Source organism: Quercus lobata, chromosome 11 (assembly GCF_001633185.2).
Source record: "Quercus lobata isolate SW786 chromosome 11, ValleyOak3.0 Primary Assembly, whole genome shotgun sequence".
Taxonomy (NCBI): Eukaryota; Viridiplantae; Streptophyta; class Magnoliopsida; order Fagales; family Fagaceae; genus Quercus; species Quercus lobata.
Window position 1 is genome coordinate 34,084,665 of NC_044914.1, and position 19,248 is coordinate 34,103,912.

The window sequence follows — 19,248 nt, forward strand, 5'->3', positions numbered from 1 at the left end:
CTCTTTTCCCTCCTCAAAACCTTAGCAGTTATCACCTCAAAACCCTAAACTTAACTTCATTTTAGGATTTTTTTTTTTTTTTTTTTAAATCGCAAGCAATCTGATTCAACTTTCTTCTATGATTAATGAATTTTATGTCAATTTTTTTTTATCATTATTAATAATAAAATTTCAATTCAACATATGTGGATATTTGTTTATATTGTTATTAATGAATTTTATATTTTAGTGAAAAGTTAATGAATGCTCTAAAAGTATTGATTTATGAAATATTTTTTTAAATTTTTTTATAGAAAAAGAAAAATGTAACTAAATTTTTAATAACTTCTTATATTTTTTTAAAAAGTTGTATTGAAACTTTTCTAAAATAATCCATTAATAAATGACCCAAAGACACTCCTTAACTAAAACTCTTAGAATCTCATGGTACTTCCAAATACAATCAAAGGAACGAAAGTGAAAAATTAAAATCCCAACTTGATATTTTTTTTCTTTTTTTCCTTATGTTTACGACAAACACAACACTCCCAAGTCCCAAGTCTCAACATAAACTATTTGAAATTTTTTTTTTTCATTTAACATTAGATTGCTAAGGATTTTGTTAGTTGCCTAGTTTCAAAACAAAGTGGAAAAGTAGCATCTCGAGTTTTTAAAACTCGAGTTCTGGGTAGAAATCGAGTTTCTATTACTCGAGATCCTGAGCTACCAAACATCTGACGTGGACTTTTTTCCACGTGGAGCCATGTTGAAATCGAGTTTCTACTACTCGATTTGTGATCATATTTCAAACACAAAACACAGACTCAACTTTTATTTCACTTCTCACTCTCACTTAAGCGTTTAGAACACTCTCGCTCTCCTTCACACCCAAACATACAAACCCCAAACACTCACTCTACCAGAGACAAGCGCATCTCATCGGCGGCAAAAAAACTCTCGTCTCCTCTCATCGATGACCTCTCACTCAAAACCTCACTTAGCTCTTTCACTATCTCGCATTGAGGTCAATAGTAAAACACGGCCCCTCTCCTTCTATATTTACTGACAAACATTTGGTAGTTCTCCTATCTTTTATCACTACTCCCATTTATTCATTATCAAACCACGTCAATCCACTGGGAATTTTGTTTTTCCCTTATTTCCACATAACCCCAAACCAGATACATAAAACACTTAGGTTTTATTTTGGTAGAAATTGAGTCTTGCAGGCTCAAGATCAACGGCATATCTCGAAGAAAATCGAGTCTCAAAGACTTGGTTTTGCTTTGTAGAACTAGAGTCTTTAAAACTCAAGATCTATGTAACATAATAGTATCCAACTCAGCAAGTAGAAAGTGAGTCTTTAAGGTAATGTTTGGATGAAGAGAGTTTTGAGTGATATTATCTTGTTTTCATAACTCATGATCCAAAACTGGTGGGGTCCACGGAAGAGCACTTGTTTGGACTCTATGACTCATGATCCGTGACTCGGTTTTCATCACTCAATTATCTGATTTTTGAGTTATGAGTTATGGAAACTAAAAACACATTTTAGCTGTTTTCAGTTTCCATAACTCATAATTCAATGACATTTTTGTAATTAAACACACATGGAAGGACATACAGCCGCATCTTTTGATCTTTGACTTTTTTTTTTTTTATTCATTTCTCCTCCTGGGTTTGGTCTTCTTCTTCTTTTTTTCATTTTTTTTTCATTGGTTCGGTCTTCAATTCTTCCTCTTTTTTTTTTTTTTTTTTTTTTTCACTGGGTTCGGTGAGTTTGGGTTTTCTTTTTTAAAATTTTTTTTTTCTCACTGGTTTCGGTGAGTTTGGGTACTAGGGGTTGAAGGGGAAAAAAAAAAAAAGTAAAAGCTGCACAAGATACAGGTATGAGGCCTACAAATAGTTGAAAATATTGAATGATGACAAGTGAGTGATGGTACCAAACGGGGTGGGGTGTTTTAAGTGGTGAGTGATGAAAACTGAGTAATGAGTGATGGGTGATAAAAACTGAGTGATGAGTGACCATTTTTTTAAACCAAACAAGATCTAAGCCTTTAATTTTATATGAAACTCAAGTTTCTAACACTCAAAATGCAAGTTTGCAATTATATTTCAGACGCATATTAACTTACCGTATTTTATACCCTTATTCTGCCCGTCCCCAAATATCCCCTAATCTATTTATCCATAAACTAGAACCAGATTCTATCCCCACGCTCCCGAAAATCGCGTGTTTATCACTCGCCTTCGCACACACCATTATAAAAGCACCTCCACACTACTCCACCATCATCGCAATCATCATCAAACAAACAAAAACATGACTACTTCTTCTTCCTCACTGGTCCTCCTCATCCTCCTACTCTGCACCGCGTCGCACACGATCCCCACCCTATCCTCCGCCAACATAGAAGCCTATCCTTCAATCCCAGGAACCCAAACAACCACGGACTTTTCAAACAATGGCGAGCTTGATCTTGCACCGGTTCGCCGGGAAGTCTACGGCGGCGGCCGAATAATCGATATTAGCCACCGGTACACGCCGGACATGCCGTCGTGGGACTCGGTTGATGGGGTGGGTCAGTTTCTGTGGCTTCCGAAGAGCATGAAGAATGGCTCGCTCGCTAACAACTCGGAGATGAAGCTTCCCACTCATACGGGTACCCATGTTGATGCCCCGGGACACGTGTTCGATCACTACTTCGACGCTGGCTTCGATGTCGACACGCTTGACTTGGACGTGCTCAATGGTTCGTGTATTCTATTCACTGTTCTTATTCTGTTTTGTTTTCTTGGCTTTGTGTTCGATGTTGAATCATGTTCTTGTTTTGCTCTTTGTGTTTGACCACTTTCTTATATTAAAAAAAAAAAAAAAAAATCACTTTTAAGCCTAACTTTTATTATGAATCAATTGCAATGGGGTCCATTTCAGCAGTTTGTTTTAGAAAAAAAAGTTTGGTGTGTTCTAAGTTGTCAATGTTATGTCTAATTTACACAGTTGTGAATTTATGATGTTCATATTCAGTGTCTTTTTTCGTGTAGTGTAGTGGTAGATTGAATCAGTGGATGTTTTGACTAATCATGGTTTTTTTTAGTGTTGGAATTTGTGGGGGAAAAGGTAGTGGAAGTTACCTTCAGTTGTTAGGTTGAAAAAGGGTTTCTTTTTGTTCTGCTTTTTTTTTTGGTTGATTGATATTTAACGAGGGTTTTGATCTTATTGTTATTAGATAATTTTTGTTTGGTTAAATTGCATGTTTGGTTCTCTACCGTTGACATTTGTTTTAAAATCGTCTTTTTTACTTTTAGAAAGTGTTTGGATTTAATTCCTATAATTTCAAAATTGTTTCATAAATCATCTAATGGCTAAAAAATGATGGCACTTTTTAAAAGTAAATATGAAATTTAACCTTTTTTGTATAAGTGTGTATTTTGGTGGTCAAAGCTCTTCTGTGTGATTTCTCTGTACTTTACCGCTTTCTTGTTGGATACTGTGGCTTGTGTGCAATAATTTTGAATGGATGGTGGATTGGAGAGTGCCTGTTCCACTAAAAGGAAGGTAAGGTATTATGTGTTGACTTCTTCATGGGATGAGTTAAGCTTAAATGGGCAAAATGTATGTTGGATGGGGCATTCTAATATAGTTGAAGATAAAATTCGAGTTTCATGTTCTATCTTATGGTTTATGAAGACTGTTAAATTCATATAAACAAATGTCAAATCTTCTACTGGTTTCTCTCTGATTGTCTCGTAATTGCAAAGAAGATATTTTCCTCCTCCTTTGGAGAGCAGATTCTCTTTCTGTGGATTGGTGCATCTGAAATGTGAATGTTAGATTTTTTTTTTTAGCTTGATTTGAAACAGAAGGATATGTTTAGTTCATTGTTCCTATGAGACTGTTTTGGTAAAGTGTCCTTCCTGATTTCTCGAGAAATGCTTATTATACTATCTGTCATGCTTTCTTTTATTTTTTGATATGTTTTTGCTCTTCATACCTTGCGCATCTAAATGGGAATTTCTCCCATCTTTTTCTGTGATGAAATGTAAGATCAATTTTAGATATATAGTAATTACATTTTATTGTTTTGATGAGATATTATTGGTGATGATGGGATTATATTTGATTATTGCAATAGGTCAAGCATTGTTAGTTGATGTTCCAAGAGACAAGAACATAACTGGTATGTATTTCTAAAGAACCCTCTTTTTGTTACTTGTGATTAGCTTCTCCCTATGTTTAAAGGAAACTTTTTTTGGAGGGGGTGGGGGGTGCTGCTACAAAATTTTCAACATGCTACTTCATTTTTGTTGGGCAGCAACATTGAAATTCTACTTTATATGTCTGTGATGAAATTAGATGCTGCATCAGTTGGTGTCGCCTGCAGGGGCAGAGCCTAGATTTGTTGCTGAGGGTGGGGTGGGAAGGTGTTTTTAATAGAATTATATATATATATATATATATATTTACAAGATCTCAACAGTTATATTTAATATATATATATATATATATATATATTTGTGTATGTGTGTGTTTGCGTAAGTTTTAGTGAAAAATATCATGTTTTCTGAGAAAGGTGTAAACCAACACCATTTGAAGATTATTGATTTAATATCTCTTGAGTTTCTTATTTTCATGTTCTATTTTTGATAAATAACTTCTTAACATTATGAGTTTTAATTAGATATCTTTCTTTCAACTTTGTATAAAGTTCAATAGTAATTTGTCAAACAAAATTGAGAATTTCAAGGATTAAACTTTATATTTAAAAATTGTATGAAAATTACACTTTTTTATTTAAAAGATCACTTTTGATTTCTTAAAGATTGGAACCTCTTGAATATTATAATTTAAAAAACATGTGTTCATTTATAAATAGACTTACCATGCGATCTAAGGCAGGTGCTTATTAGCCACAAGGCCCACCACAACATGATTTTTTTTTCAGCTAAATGGAATGTTGTTATATTTTCTAAGTGATGAGAACATTTTCTGCGTTATATTTTCCTAAGTTTTGGATATATTTGGAGATAACAAAGTCTATTCCTTACAGCTGAAGTTATGAAATCCTTAAATATCCCCAGGGGAGTACGTCGTGTCCTTTTCAGAACTTTAAATACTGACAGGCAAGTTCAGAATTCCTACTGTAGTGGAACTTTTTGTACTGATGACTTTATCTTATATTATGTTGTTTTCGCATTTATAAGTTGTCATTGGTGATACTGGTACTAATGCATTTGATGTTTAATTAAAAGAAGAAGAAGAAGAACTATTGCATTTCTCATATTTTAAAAAGAAGTTGTTAAAGGTTATTTCGTATTTAACTATGAAAGTAATAATTACGCATTTTGGTTTGTGCTAACACTCGTTGCAATTTCAGGAGGCTTATGTTTAAAAAGGAGTTTGACACAAGTTATGTGGGATTTATGAAAGATGGGGCACAATGGTTGGTAGACAACACAGACATCAAACTTGTTGGTAAGATAGGCCAACGCTCTCTCTCCTCTTTTTGTTACTGGGTATTCCAGTTGTGAATTACCTTAACAGTTCCTGCTAATTCAACAGATAATGCAAAAAATTCTACAAAAAATTTCTTTCTTGCAATGTGCTAACCCTTATAAAATTCATTGAAAACTGACTCTGCAAATAGAGTTGTGTTTTTAGTTATAGCAAATCAAGAAGGCATTAGTGAATTTCAATTTCCTTACTGTTCATGATATTTGCATTTCTGTGCTTTTTCTTGCCAATCTAGTGTTTGCACTGACACCTTTTGCTGCTATGGAATGTAGGAATTGATTACTTATCTGTTGCTGCCTATGATGATTTGATCCCATCTCATCTTGTCTTGCTGGAAGACAGGGTAAGAAAATCTTTGTTTGATCTTCCATGTTTGACTTTTAGAAATGTTTTGCTAATTTTACCTAAGTATTTTAATTGAGCATAATATATATGGTGAGGATTCATTTTTCTAGCTTCAAAAATTGAGATTCTTTTGTCCAACTGTATATATAGTTTGGTATTTCATTGTTTGGGTTTATGTTAGAGATTCTTGTGAGATTTCTGAGGTTGATTCTGTGTCTATGAATCTGAAGTAATGTTGTCCTGGTGATTGGGGCCAATATGACATAAGATCTGGTCTCAAGTAATGTTGTCATTCAATTGTGAATCATTAGTGTATATCAGGATTGGGTCATAGCTACCTCCGTTTGCTGTGTGTTTCTTGGCTGTTAGTGCAGTGATGTCAACATGAGCCAAATGCATCAGACTACTTCCCTACTACCCTTCTCCAATCATGAAAATCATCATTGTCCCAGACCCCACAAACACTGTCATTAATTGGTTTAACCTCAACCTCATATTTTGGATGGAAAATTTTTTGACTAGTAAGTTACAAACGCACCAGTGGGGCTTGAACCCACAACCTCACCTTCCATCCCGTTATTATGGGAGGAGGAAATGGCATTAGGGCTATATATTAGTGGGGGCTTCACCTCTTTATGTACAGTATTTTGACTGCTTTTTCTTTAAACCACTTTTAGGTTCTTTTCTAAGTATATTGTATTTAAATTTTTTTTTTAAAAAAATCTAAAATAACATTAAAAAATTCTGTTAACAATTTGTTCAAGCAAAAGTTGTGGATGACTGGCTATTGTGGTGGTATTTAGTTATTTACAGTAAAAAAACTGCCATTATCTTTCCAGCATTGACTTTTTATATAACTTGGTCAAGAGTCATATTCCCCTGTTGGCCGTTGTAGAGATTGTTAATTTAGTCAAGCTCTCAATCAATGTCTTCTTCCCCCTTACTGTATTTGGCTAATAAGCATCTACCAGAAGGTTGATGCCTGGGATCTTGAATTGTAGAGCAGCTGGTTCTGGTTTAATCTCAGACATGTTTGTTTTCCCACATTTATCTTCTTTTACATTAATGAGTGCAATGTCCCATTTGGAAAGCATCATTGATTAGTCTATAGGTGATCCAGATTGGGATTGAAATGCTATTATATGTCTATGCCATGGCTTTAAAATATAAAGTAACAATTGAATTTTATTGTATTTGGATTATATAGAAGTAGTAGGGTCAACACACGATGCTAATAACGCTTTAAAATTCAGGAAATCATCCTTGTGGAAGGCCTAAAGCTCGATAACGTCCAGCCAGGAATATACTCTGTCAATTGCTTACCTCTTAGGTTGCTGGGTGCTGAGGGATCACCAATAAGATGCATTCTCATCAAATAAATAATAGTTTCCTTGTAAGTGTATATTACTGAAAGTGATCTATCTTATGCAATAATTTTCCTCATTTAATCTGAAACCTGTTTTCTTATTGGTTTTAGTGGTATACTCATGCATATTGGTTAAATTGTTACAGGGAAACAATGTTAGCCTAAGAAGGCGAGTGGAATCAGAATGTGGAGATGGGTTTTCTTGTGCTAAATTAGAGCAGGAGAGATATGATGTAGTAACATATGGTAAAAACTCAGCAAATGTAATAAATTGGTTGGGCTTTTTTTGGACATTTTGTACAGGTAATAAAACTATTATTCCTAATTTTTGTATACTCAACAAAAAAGAACCGCCAAAAAAGAAAACCAAACACACACCTACATTGTTAAACATGCCCATCAAAACATATCCATCACTTAGAATAATCATTTGGACTGAGTGGTGAATAGAGAGGTCAAACCTTAAAATGTTGCATGCTAGGAATTTCTGGCCTACTATTGGTAGGAGAAGATGATAATCCCTTATTTATCGCAATCAGTTTATACTTTATAGCAATAACAGCGGCTATTCATGAAGCAGAGTCTAGGACAAGGTCATGTACATCTACGGAGCTAATAGGGGCAGTATTTTTTTTTTTTTTTTTTTTTTTTTGACAGTAAAGATAGAAAATAGGGGCAGTATTTTTACTTTTGAATTTCATTGTGCCTTACCTAGATCAATAAATCGGAGATAAATGTGAACCAGAAAAATAAATAGTTTCAGTAGGCTGTAGCTAGAATCTTATGGCTATATCCCTCATTGATTTCAAAGATAATGGAACGTAACATTGAATTGAATGTCTTTGAAGTTTGAACGATGAAAGATCAGGCAGTTTGCATACAGAACAGCTTATAACAAATCCTAATTAATGAAAGAAGAATGAGGAAACCAATCTTGTACTAGCTCTTGCACCATAATGGAAAGAAATGAAAGAATGGGAGAAAGTTTTTTATACACATTTAGGGTATGTTTGTTTGAAGGTGAAATAGGGTTAATGAAAAACTTTGGAGAGAAAATGGGAAGGAAATTTTTTTAAGAGTGTGTTTGGTTGAGTGGGAAGGATGAAAAATAAATGGTGGGGTCCAGGTGTTTTCTCTCCTGGCCCATCAAAAAATTTTCTCTCCCAAATGGAGAGAAAACTGAAGAGAGAAATTGAACATCATTTTTGGACAAAAATGCCCAAGTACATGCACCTTCACTCACATTGCTTTTCTTCACACTTTTTTTTTTCTTTCTTTTTTTCCTACATTACCTACCTTTGTTTTTTTGATTTACTAGGCAGGCTTGTCTAGTAATTTTTTTTTTTTAGATGTGATTTTTTTATTATTATTTTTTATGGATATGATTTTTTTTTTTTTATAATAAATTTAGGTGATTGATTTTTTTTTTTTTGGTTGTTTGTCACTTTTCGGGTTTTAATTGGGCATCATTTTTTTTTTTAATAAGGGTATATGCATAAATTTATATAAATTCACTTTTTCTATCTACTTTTCCATCATCTTATCATTTTCTATCCTCCCACTTTTCTACTCTCTAAATGGACCCTTAGTCTCCAAGTTTTAAAATGGTTCTCATCTTTTGAAATGTTTCATTTGAGTTATTATAATTTTAAGATTGTGTCAAAAACTTTCTTACCATTAACATTTGCTTTAATTTTCTCAATCTCCAAACAGATGTAAAGAAGCAAACAAAGCTCTTTTAATCACCAATCTCTTCTCTCACCTTTTGTTATCAATATATAATTTCAAAATCAAAGCAATAGTTAATGATATTGATATGGTCCAAGTGGCCTTTTCCTTGTGTGGGTTTCTTCTTTCCCTTTGGGCTCCCATAAGGTGGATTTTGGGCTACCTAGCTTGTGAGTAGTGAGGTGATGAATCTTGGGTTTTTACAGACAAAGTTTGGCCCATGCCATGTAGTCTTGTGAGTGGAGAAAACATCGGGCCCAATTGGCTTTCCTTGGCTCGATTGGCTCTAAGGGGAATTTTGTAACTTTTGGTTTAGTGGGTTTTCTATCCCATTTCGTGTAGTGGTGTATATGGATATGGGACAAAATAAAAGATGAGAAAGACGTCTTGGGCAAAGTCCAACCCATGAACTGTAAGGAATAGTTTTATTGAGCCATTTCCTATTTTCTTATTTTTGGTCTTTTGCTTATTGGGCAAATAATACCCAATGAGATTAGGCCATGCAAATTGTAAAAAATATGTCACCAAACAGGCAAACATTTTGCCCTCTAAGTCTTGTGTCGGACCGCTACAAACTTTACCGATTATCATTTTAATAGTTGTGAAATTTGTTTTAATGTTAGACTTATTATCTAATACATTGTTCTATATGGTAAAAATATAGCCATTTGTTGTGGATGTCAGTTATCAAGCTAAACTATGTTAATTCTTCTCCTCTTCTCATTCTCTTAATAATAATTTTAATATGTTGTCATAGTTAGGTTTCCTCAATTGAATAAATTCATTAAGAGTCTTGGCGTTTGGTACCGAGTAATATTCTAGAATTCCTAAGAATGTTTAATATTCCTATGTTTGGTTGCAAATCACACCAAGGAATCACATGTCAGAGGTATTTGGATTCTCCCTTAACTTCTGTTTTGTAGGAATGTGGATTCTCTTTAAAATATGTAAGTATGTAGATTCCCAAACTTAAAGGAAATTATATTTTTTTATAAATTGACAATTCTAACCCTTTTTCCTTATCATTTAAGCAATGAAGATAAAACATAAAACAAATCATCAATATCTTATATACCTAAACTCTGCCAGGTTGTTTTGTTATGGGTTAAGCTATTTTTAAAATTATGGTTAAAAATTAATTTTTTCCCCTTTTTATATCCCATATTTGGGATTGGTTAGATGCTAAAGTAAAATAAACTATTTATTTTTATTAACAAGATTTTCGTAAAGAATAAGAATTTAAATAGTTATTTTTGTATTGTACTTGTCATTTTGAAATCTTAGACTATAGTTTTAATAAATTTGTCATAATTTATAGTTTACATTTTCTTTGTCATTATTTATTTGGAGGAAGATTTAAAAAAAAAAAAAACTTGATATTGAATTTACAAATCTAAGGATAGTATGACAAAAATAAACAATTCATTTAAGATTCTTATGAATAAACCAAACATTATAATCTCACATTTTTAGGAATCTTATTAGATTCCCAGTTAAACTAAACATAGAAATAGTTACATTCTTAGGTATCTAGATTGCAAGACATCACATTTCCAATAATCTAGCTGTTAGAAGTGAGTTTAACTAGTTGATTCTTCATGGTATTTCCAATGGAATCATTTAGAGTTCAAATCTCCTTCACAACTTTTGAATTATTGAAAAAAAAAAAAAAAAAAAGAGAATAAATTCAATACCCTTTATCTTTTTTTATGTGGCAATGAGGTTTCACCAAAATATTGATAGAATCCACAATCATGGTTTTAAAAACTAGACTGGACTAGCTTGTCCGACTTGTTGATTTGAGAATCAACCACCAATTCGGTCCCAAAAAACCCCCTAAAACTAGGTTGAATTGGGAATGGAAACCAAAAATAGTTTTACTACGGTCTAGTTTTTAAAACCATGTCCACAATTAATAATTTCATACTAGATAGAGGGGTATTAGGTATGGTGAATAATATATAATCTAATCTAATCATCTAATACTAGACAACAAAACTGCCAATCACGCATGGTATACTAGTATAGTGCTTTGAAATCTATGTTTTCTTTTTTATTCATTTTTATATTGTCCTTCGCCTTGGCCCCCGTCTCATTTAATTATAGTAATAATTATTTTATTTAGTTTTTCTTTTTGGTAATATTTGAATCAATTATTTATTATTACTAGTTTTTCTTATATCAGCTATACATTTGCAAGTCAATTTAATCTTAAAAAAACACGTCACTCAAACTAAAATAAGTCTCTTCCTAATCCTAACTACTTAACACGCGGAACACGTACAGCCATACATTTGTAACAAATTAATTTAATATATATATCTCTCTCAAAAAAAAAAAAAAAATCTCTCTCTGTCTCTGCACTCTTGCACTCTCTCATCAGTCATCACAAAGCCATGATCACCATGATGATGGTCAAGCCCCTTCTCTTCTTACTACTCTGCTCACTACTGCACCCGATCGCCGCCACCAACGACAACCACCTCGTACCTGAACGCAGAGAAGTGTACGATAACGGTCGAATCATAGATATCACTCACAAGTACACTCCTGAAACTCCCTCAGGTGGTGATTCTGAAAATGGGGTTGGACAGTTTCTCAGGCTCAGGGACTCCATGAAGAACGGCTCTCTCTACAATGGCTCCGAGCTCAGGAACCTCTTCGTTCACGCCGGCACCCACGTCGACGCGCCGGGTCACATGTTCGATCACTACTTCGATGCCGGCTTCGATATCGACACGCTTGACTTGGGAGTTCTTAATGGTACTACTTTATCTCACACTCTCGAGTCGAGCCTCGTCTACTCCTTCTTGCTCTGCTCTGCTCTGCTTTTTGTGTTTGATGCTAGTTCTGATATACTAATTTGGGTTTTTTTTTTTTTTTTTTTTTAAAGGTTTAGTTGTTATATATTGTGCAAATGTGATGTGATAGATGATTATATGTATGTGTTTGTTTGTTTTGATAGGTCCGGCATTGTTAGTTGATGTTCCAAGGGATAAGAACATTACTGGTATGTATATTTTTATTCAACTTTTCTGGTTTAAATACTCTGTTGGTTTCTAAGTTTAAAAGTGATCGCTTTTAAACTAAAAATCGACACGTCGTCACTCCATTAGACTAAAATTGATCATTTTAAGTGTTTTAGGGACTATAATTGATCACTTTTAAGTATTTAGGAGCTAAAAGTGATCACTTTAAGTATTTTATGGACTAAAAGCGATCGCATAAAGTGTGTTAGGGACTAAATTAAGTAATTAACTCGTGGAATAAAGTTTAGGGACCAATCATGTATTTTGGCATAGTTTTAATTGAGGGTATGATTGTGCCATGTTAAATTTGGCACTTCTTATGCCCCTGCTATGTAACAAGTTTTTTGAAAGCTAAATGAAAATGTACAAGTGATGAGAACATGTTGTGTATGATGTTCTTAAGTTTTGGACAGTAGGCCTAATGAAGTCTTCTCCTGACAGCTGAAGTTATGCAGTCTTTAAATATCCCCAAGGGAGTACGCCGTGTGCTTTTCAGAACATTAAATACTGACAGGTAATTCTAGATTAAATTTTTTTTTTTGAAGATTTTCACCATAGTATTTCAGTTTCTGTTCACAATTTTGGCTAACAAATAATAAATCTGCTTTAATAGGTTTAATATTCATGATATTGGTAATTGGTTAATGGTTTGATTGAAAATTTTACATCTTACATGATATCAGAAAACTGTAATTTTTAAGATTCTTTTTAACTGAAAATATTCATTGCTATATTTTTTCCCCTCACAATCAAAGGTTTATGGAAGACATTTTTATTTGTGAACTAAAGTTTATCTTCAGATCAGAGTCATTTTTGTTTTGTGGTTGTACTTACTACATGCAATCTTTTAAGAATGCCATCAAAGGAGGTCAGGAATTAGAATTTTAACATGCCTGCCCGTGTACTTGCTCAGCATGCTAAACAATGTTGAAGACCTTGTGGGTTGGCTGGTGGAAACTCCTAGCCTTATTGAGCATGCGTGTGCTCAGGATGTAATCCATTTGTCTTCTGTTGTTGATTATTGAAATTTCCAGGTTCCCCATCAAAAAAAAAAATTTGCCACAATTTTTTGTACTTGCATAAGGTCAACATATCATACTGATTTTTTCTTTACCTTTTATTCTCTATTCAATTGTCTCTTGAGCTTATTAATGGTCAAATTATTAGGTATATATGATGTTAGAATCATATTAATGAAAATCAGTTTTCCCTTTTATTTGGTTCTTGTGGGTTCATATATTAGCTAACAAATATAGATTTCTCTCTTGTGATGCAAAATGAGTTTATATTATTTACAAATCCTTATCAGATGAATTCTCCCCCCCCCCCCCCCCTCTTCTCATTTCATTTTCCCATTATAAGTTGCTTCATGTTCAAAACTCATGGTTTGCAGGTGGTTAGATGACTCTAGATAACACAATTCATTATATCATATTCATTGTCAAAATTCTGCCACTGGTTACAGTGGCCCTAAAAGAGGTAAACATATTGACAGCAGAATATCATAATCATCGCTGTTGGTTACACTAGCCCTAAAAGAGGTAAACCTGTAGACAGTAGAATGTCGTTAAGGGTTAAGCATCAAAGACCATTATAATGTTATGAAAAATGTGATAGTGCACATCATAGGAAAGGCAGATAATTAATGATGATGAAGTGGGAAAAATGACCATGTGAAGATGAAAGTTGAAGTTATTAAGAAAAGGTAAGATATAATATTATAATATATGAGAAAGCCTTTATCCTTGGATTTTAAGTACTCTGTACTCCTTCACCTTTCTTCTTCTGGATACATAATAATTCTCCTAGACAAAACTGGCTTGTTGGATTCAGCAAGTTGCTGTATTATTGGAAAAGCGAGAAAGGGTCTTGTTGTGATGACTATAGCCTCCCTTTCAGCTTGCTTCCAACTACTTCCCCGTCCTGAAAATGATTGTTTGAGTTAAAAATGCTGAACCTTTGCAACAGTAATAATTATAAAATTTGATTTGAAATAAAACTTATCCCATTTCAGGAAGCTCATGTTCAAAAAGGAGTTTGACACAAGCTTTGTAGGATTTATGAAGGATGGGGCAAAATGGTTGGTGGACAACACTGACATCAAACTTGTTGGTAAGATATAGATTGACTTTGATAAATTTCAGAGCCACTTTAAGCCTTTTTGCCATGTGGAATCTTGCATCAATGTTAGATGACAGCACTTAATTTTCGAAACGTAGTCACTAATGTATGCTGTTTATGATATGGAACCTCAATCACTACATAGGATGTCTAAGATCTTTCAAGTAATAATCACAGACAAATTTTCACTTAATTTATGATATGGACAGTATCTAGTAAGTTTAGAGTAAATATTTAGTATAAGTAAAAATTAGAATTTTGCCATATTTAATATTGATGTATTATTTTGATACCAAGACAAAATTATGATTCCATGTTGCCTTGGATTCAATTTAAAAGAGTAATGTGTGAGACATAATGTAGATACTGAACTAAAATAACACACTATCTACAAAATAATGTATTCCTATGGAGGGGGATTATTTTGATTATGAATAAAATTTCTCTTGAAATTGTCCCAATGGCCTAGTGCTGACTCTAGCCAACCCTAGGTGTTGAAGTTGTCTCTTGCTTGGTGGTGACTCCAAGCAAGCTGAGGCATTGATTCCTAGGTTCTCTATCTTTATTTTGTCTGTCTCAGTGTAATAAACTAAACAGTGTCTTTTCTAATTTTCAAGGTACAATTACATTAGTTGTGATTCCTATTCCACCGTATCTAGATCATACTTTCCATTTAATAAGATACCATTGTTCCTTATTCTGTTCACCTCAACCTTTGTCCTTTTTGGCACTTGTAACTGGAGGAGTCAATAATCTTCATTGTAGAAGATGTAGCCATCTTAGCATAATCTCTCAATTTGTACCCAGATGACTGTCATTTGTCATTCATCTCCTTTTATCTTGCCTCTTATCTATATCACATCCCCATTTCAGTTATGCTCATATGAATTTGTTGATTGTTGGAGACTTGGAGTTCATTATTCTTTATGTTAAGGGGGCTATCTGATGGTGTTTTCAATGCCCTCATCAAGGTGATATTAAACATTGATTATGCAATAATCTGGGTGTTAATTGATTTGATATTGCTGTTCTAATTCTATAGGCAGCATCCTTTTCAGCCTAAGTTTGTGATGATGGAAAAGATACAGTATTTTTGTGGGTTGCTAATTGATGAATATTTTGGTTCTACTCACCCTGATCTTTACTAATTTGTTGAGGATCCATAGTCAACCCCAAAAACTTTGGGGACTAAGGCTTTGTTGTTGTTGGGAAGGAGTAAGACGGGTAATAGCCTTTACTAAAAAGATCATACCCAGTGCACAAAGCTCTCACTTTTGTGCGGTCTGGGAGAGGTCATGCCTTGGTGCTATGGCAAGTTCCTTCCACTAAAAGCGACAGTTTGCAAGTTCAAGTCTGAGAATTAGCCTCTCCAAAAAATGTTTTGAGCATCACAAATTAAATGCTTTGACTGACACATAAATTCTCTTTCCCTGTTCCTACTCTACTTACTCATCTTTGAGAAAATGTGGGAACTAAGGAACAAATTCCTTTCTCCTCCTCCTTTTCATATGCCATTACTGTAGCATTCAGCAACATGCCAAGGTTCAATCATCTCTTTGTCATTGGTTCTTCAATACTTCAGATACTGCAAAAAGCATTCTATGTAAAATTTCTTTGTTGCAATATGCTAGTACCCCTTTAAAATTCAATGAAAAGTATTGAGAGGAATGTTCAACTAATCCACAGGGAGGGAACATTGGTGAAACTCCTTTCTGTTTAAGATATTCTCATTTATGTGCTCTCTATTGCAAATCTAATGGTTGCACTAACGCATTTTCCTGTTACGAATTGTAGGAGTTGATTACTTATCTGCTGCTGCTTATGATCATTTGGTCCCAACTCATCTTGTCTTTCATGAAGGCAGGGTAAGAAAATATGTCTGATAGTTTAGTGATTCATTCTAGTTAACTTTCTACGAGTGTTTTGCCGTTTTTATATGGTATAGCTGTTGAGCAGTAACTATCTACTAGGTGAAGGATGATTTCATCTTGATCTGTGGAGTAGTAGTTGACATATTTTTTTCCCTACAAGTTTGTCCCTTGCAATCAAGAGTGCAACATCATAGTTGGAAAATATGATTTGACTAGTCTATAGGTGTTCCAGATTGAAGTTGAAATACCGTTATATGTCTCTGGCTTCTTTTACAGGATAAATAAAAACTTAGTTTGTGCAACAATGTATGGATTCATGTAAAATTAGAAGGGTCAACACAAGATGCTAAGATTGCTCAAATATTTCAGGAAGTCATACTCGTGGAAGGCCTAAAGCTTGATGACGTCCAACCCGGAATATATTCTGTACATTGCTTACCCCTTAGGTTGGTTGGTGCCGAGGGATCACCCATAAGATGCATTCTTATTAAATAATAGTTTTCATGTAAGTTTACTTTCTGATGGCATAGTGATCTCTCTCTCTCTCTCTCTCTCTCAGTACGTATATGGTATACTCATGCACAACGATTAAATGTTACAGGAAAGAATGAAAGCCTGGGGAGGTGTTGAGGAGAAATACCGTGAAGATAGGTTTTATTGTGCCTCACTGAAGCAGAAAGAATATGCAATAAAGAAACTCTGAAAGATATGTTGGATATTTATTCCTAATATTTGGCATAGGTTATTATGAACCATGTAGAAATGCTTAAAAACTGTGCGCTTGCATTGCTCTTTGATTGTGTATAATATACAGCATAATATACAGATGTGGTAGAGCAGTACTCACAGGGTAGCCTAACGCTTCCCTTGTAAACTCAATGATCTGAGGACAAGTTTTGACATAGAAGCCTGTTGCGATGTTTATGGAGCTCCCTGGTGAAGAGATAAACAGATTGATCGGTATAAGGATCAAAGTATACACAGCAATAGTTTATAGGATAAGTTCATGGATGAAACGATAATAAAGCTCAAGGTGCTTGGTGCTAGCATGGAAAAACTAGGTTGGAAGCAATGTAGGTATATGGGGCTTAGATTGCCATAGTAAAGTTTAACCAGCTTGGAGATCGATAACACGTTATATTTTAGATGGTTTTGGCAGTTGGCACATGTGAGCTAGCCAGCAATATTCAAATTCAACACTGCTCGAATGAGACACAGTAGGTTGTTTCTTGGCACCCCTTAAGATCAGGTTAGGGCCCAAGAAAACATAAAAACCGTAAATGGAACATCGAGTGTTAGCCGGTTAGGACAATCAGCCTAGCTAGCTAGTCAATCTCAAGGCTTCATGCAGACCTAAAGGACTAGAGGACGAAGAGCATACAACCAACCCAAGATTCAGGAAAATCCAATACACTCTAGGCTGAAGATGCTGCCATGGAAGTATCACTGAAAAAAATAAAAATAAAATAAAAAACTCCTTGGGAATAGTATGACCATAAAGACTATCGCATGTTCCTAGCCGCGGGTAGACAAAAAAGGATGTCACGTGCGTAAGAGGATCCACCAGTTCACTACATATGTACGTAGGTTCAACTACCTTTTACCATTAAAAAAAAAAAAAAAAAAAAAAGGTTCAAATACCTTTTGATTTTTTCCGTTAAAGAGGAAGGTTCAACTACCCTTTTAAATCTAAGGACTAAGGATAAAAAAATGTTGAGGAATATGAGTAAGGGCAGTAAAAGGATGTTATTATTATTTTTTTTTATAAAAATTGTTAACACTAAGGACTTTTTATCCGAAATAAAAAGAATAACTGATTTTTTGAAATTTTTTTATATTTCCCATAAAAGTTGTAACAAAACTATTCTAAAAGAGAAATGACATGTCCACTTCATTTTAATAATAATTTCACAATAAATTATAAGTGGCAAGATGCTAATAACTGTTACAGTTGGTAAAAAAAAAAAATAGTGGTGAGTCTAAATTAATATTAGTAATAACTTTTCGCTTAAAATTTGTTGTAAAATTTCTTCTAATTTTTTTTTTTTTTTAAAATGTTATAAACATAGCATTATTTTATTTAAACTAAAGCTGAGGAAAAAAAAAAAGTTGTAATTAAACTAATAGTTGCAGGTTTGGTTAGAGGGCCTACCTGGAAACATTGCTCCTTCGGCCAATTTTGATGTTCATTAAGGTTTTTTTGATACTGTTTTGCTAATAAATTCCCAGGCAGCAATTGGTCTGGTTTCTCAACAAAAAAAAAAAAAAAAAAAAAAAAAAAGTTTTCTCTTCGATTCACATTGATAAATGATAATGTTATTAGCCAAGGCACGTGTAAAGTGATGCATGACAAACTAGGGATGGCAATGGAGCGGAGCGGGGTCGGAGGATGGGATCTTCATCCTCGCCCCGCCCCGGGGTGCGGGGCAAACTACCTTGCCCCATCCCTGCCCCTTGGGGCCCCACGGGGACCTGCCCTGCCTCGCCACTAATACAATTTTTTATATATAAATAAAATTTTTGCTACAATAATAGAAATCACAAAAAAACAAAATGTTTTAAAATCCAAGCATTTAAATAAACTAAGTATTTAAATAATCTAATACGTATCAACATAATTCAAAACTGCCTAATAGCAAGTGTGGGGCCGAACATATAATGAATCACATCTAACTTCAAATTGCCTAATACATAATGAAATCCAAGTGTGCCCGAACCTACTACCTATTGGAAGTATGAAACAATGTGCAAAAAAAAAAAAAAAACTACTGGAAGCACTACATGACTAGCCTTTTTTCCTTCTAACTGTACTTCTTGAATAGCTATAAACAAAAATACCAATTTTAGATAGAAAAAAAAAAAAAAAAACCAAAATTTAAATTGAAAAAAAACTGATTTAAGAAACACTAAAACAAAAGGAAGATAGTGAATGAGATGAACCTAAAAAGCAACGTCTTGGACTTGGAGTGGAGTCTGGCTTGAAACTTGAAAAACATGTATAGACTATAGAGAAGAGGGATGGGTTAGGGAGTGTCAATAGCAGTAGGGTTTTAGAATAAAAAATATTTTATCCCATGTTTTGTACTCTTGGGTTTCACTTTAAATATTAGTGATTTAAGGTTTACTAAATTTACAATTATATTCCTTATTAGTGTGGGGCGGGGCGGGGATAAAAATACTAAACCCATCCCCGCCTCACCCTGGGGTGCGGGGACAAAATATTGCCCCATCCCTACCCCACCACCTTTGCGGGGTGGGGTGGGGCAAAATTGCCATCTCGATGACAAACCATAA

General features: G+C 34.0%; 2 protein-coding genes across 2 annotated transcripts; both read left to right on the forward strand.

Moving 5' to 3' along the window:
* Positions 1–2,205: 2,205 nt before the first annotated feature.
* Positions 2,206–7,538, forward strand: LOC115967346 (cyclase-like protein 2). Its single transcript, XM_031086423.1, has 7 exons — positions 2,206–2,732; positions 4,116–4,160; positions 5,031–5,103; positions 5,358–5,455; positions 5,767–5,837; positions 7,093–7,232; positions 7,352–7,538. Exons 1-6 carry the CDS (start codon positions 2,303–2,305, stop codon positions 7,216–7,218), a joined length of 843 nt encoding a protein of 280 aa, XP_030942283.1. The 5' UTR covers positions 2,206–2,302; the 3' UTR covers positions 7,219–7,232; positions 7,352–7,538.
* Positions 7,539–11,270: 3,732 nt separating this feature from the next.
* LOC115968287 (cyclase-like protein 2) lies at positions 11,271–16,833 on the forward strand. The gene is made up of 7 exons (XM_031087634.1): positions 11,271–11,696; positions 11,899–11,943; positions 12,404–12,476; positions 13,977–14,074; positions 15,878–15,948; positions 16,324–16,459; positions 16,556–16,833. Exons 1-6 carry the CDS (start codon positions 11,330–11,332, stop codon positions 16,447–16,449), a joined length of 780 nt encoding a protein of 259 aa, XP_030943494.1. The 5' UTR covers positions 11,271–11,329; the 3' UTR covers positions 16,450–16,459; positions 16,556–16,833.
* Positions 16,834–19,248: the final 2,415 nt, after the last annotated feature.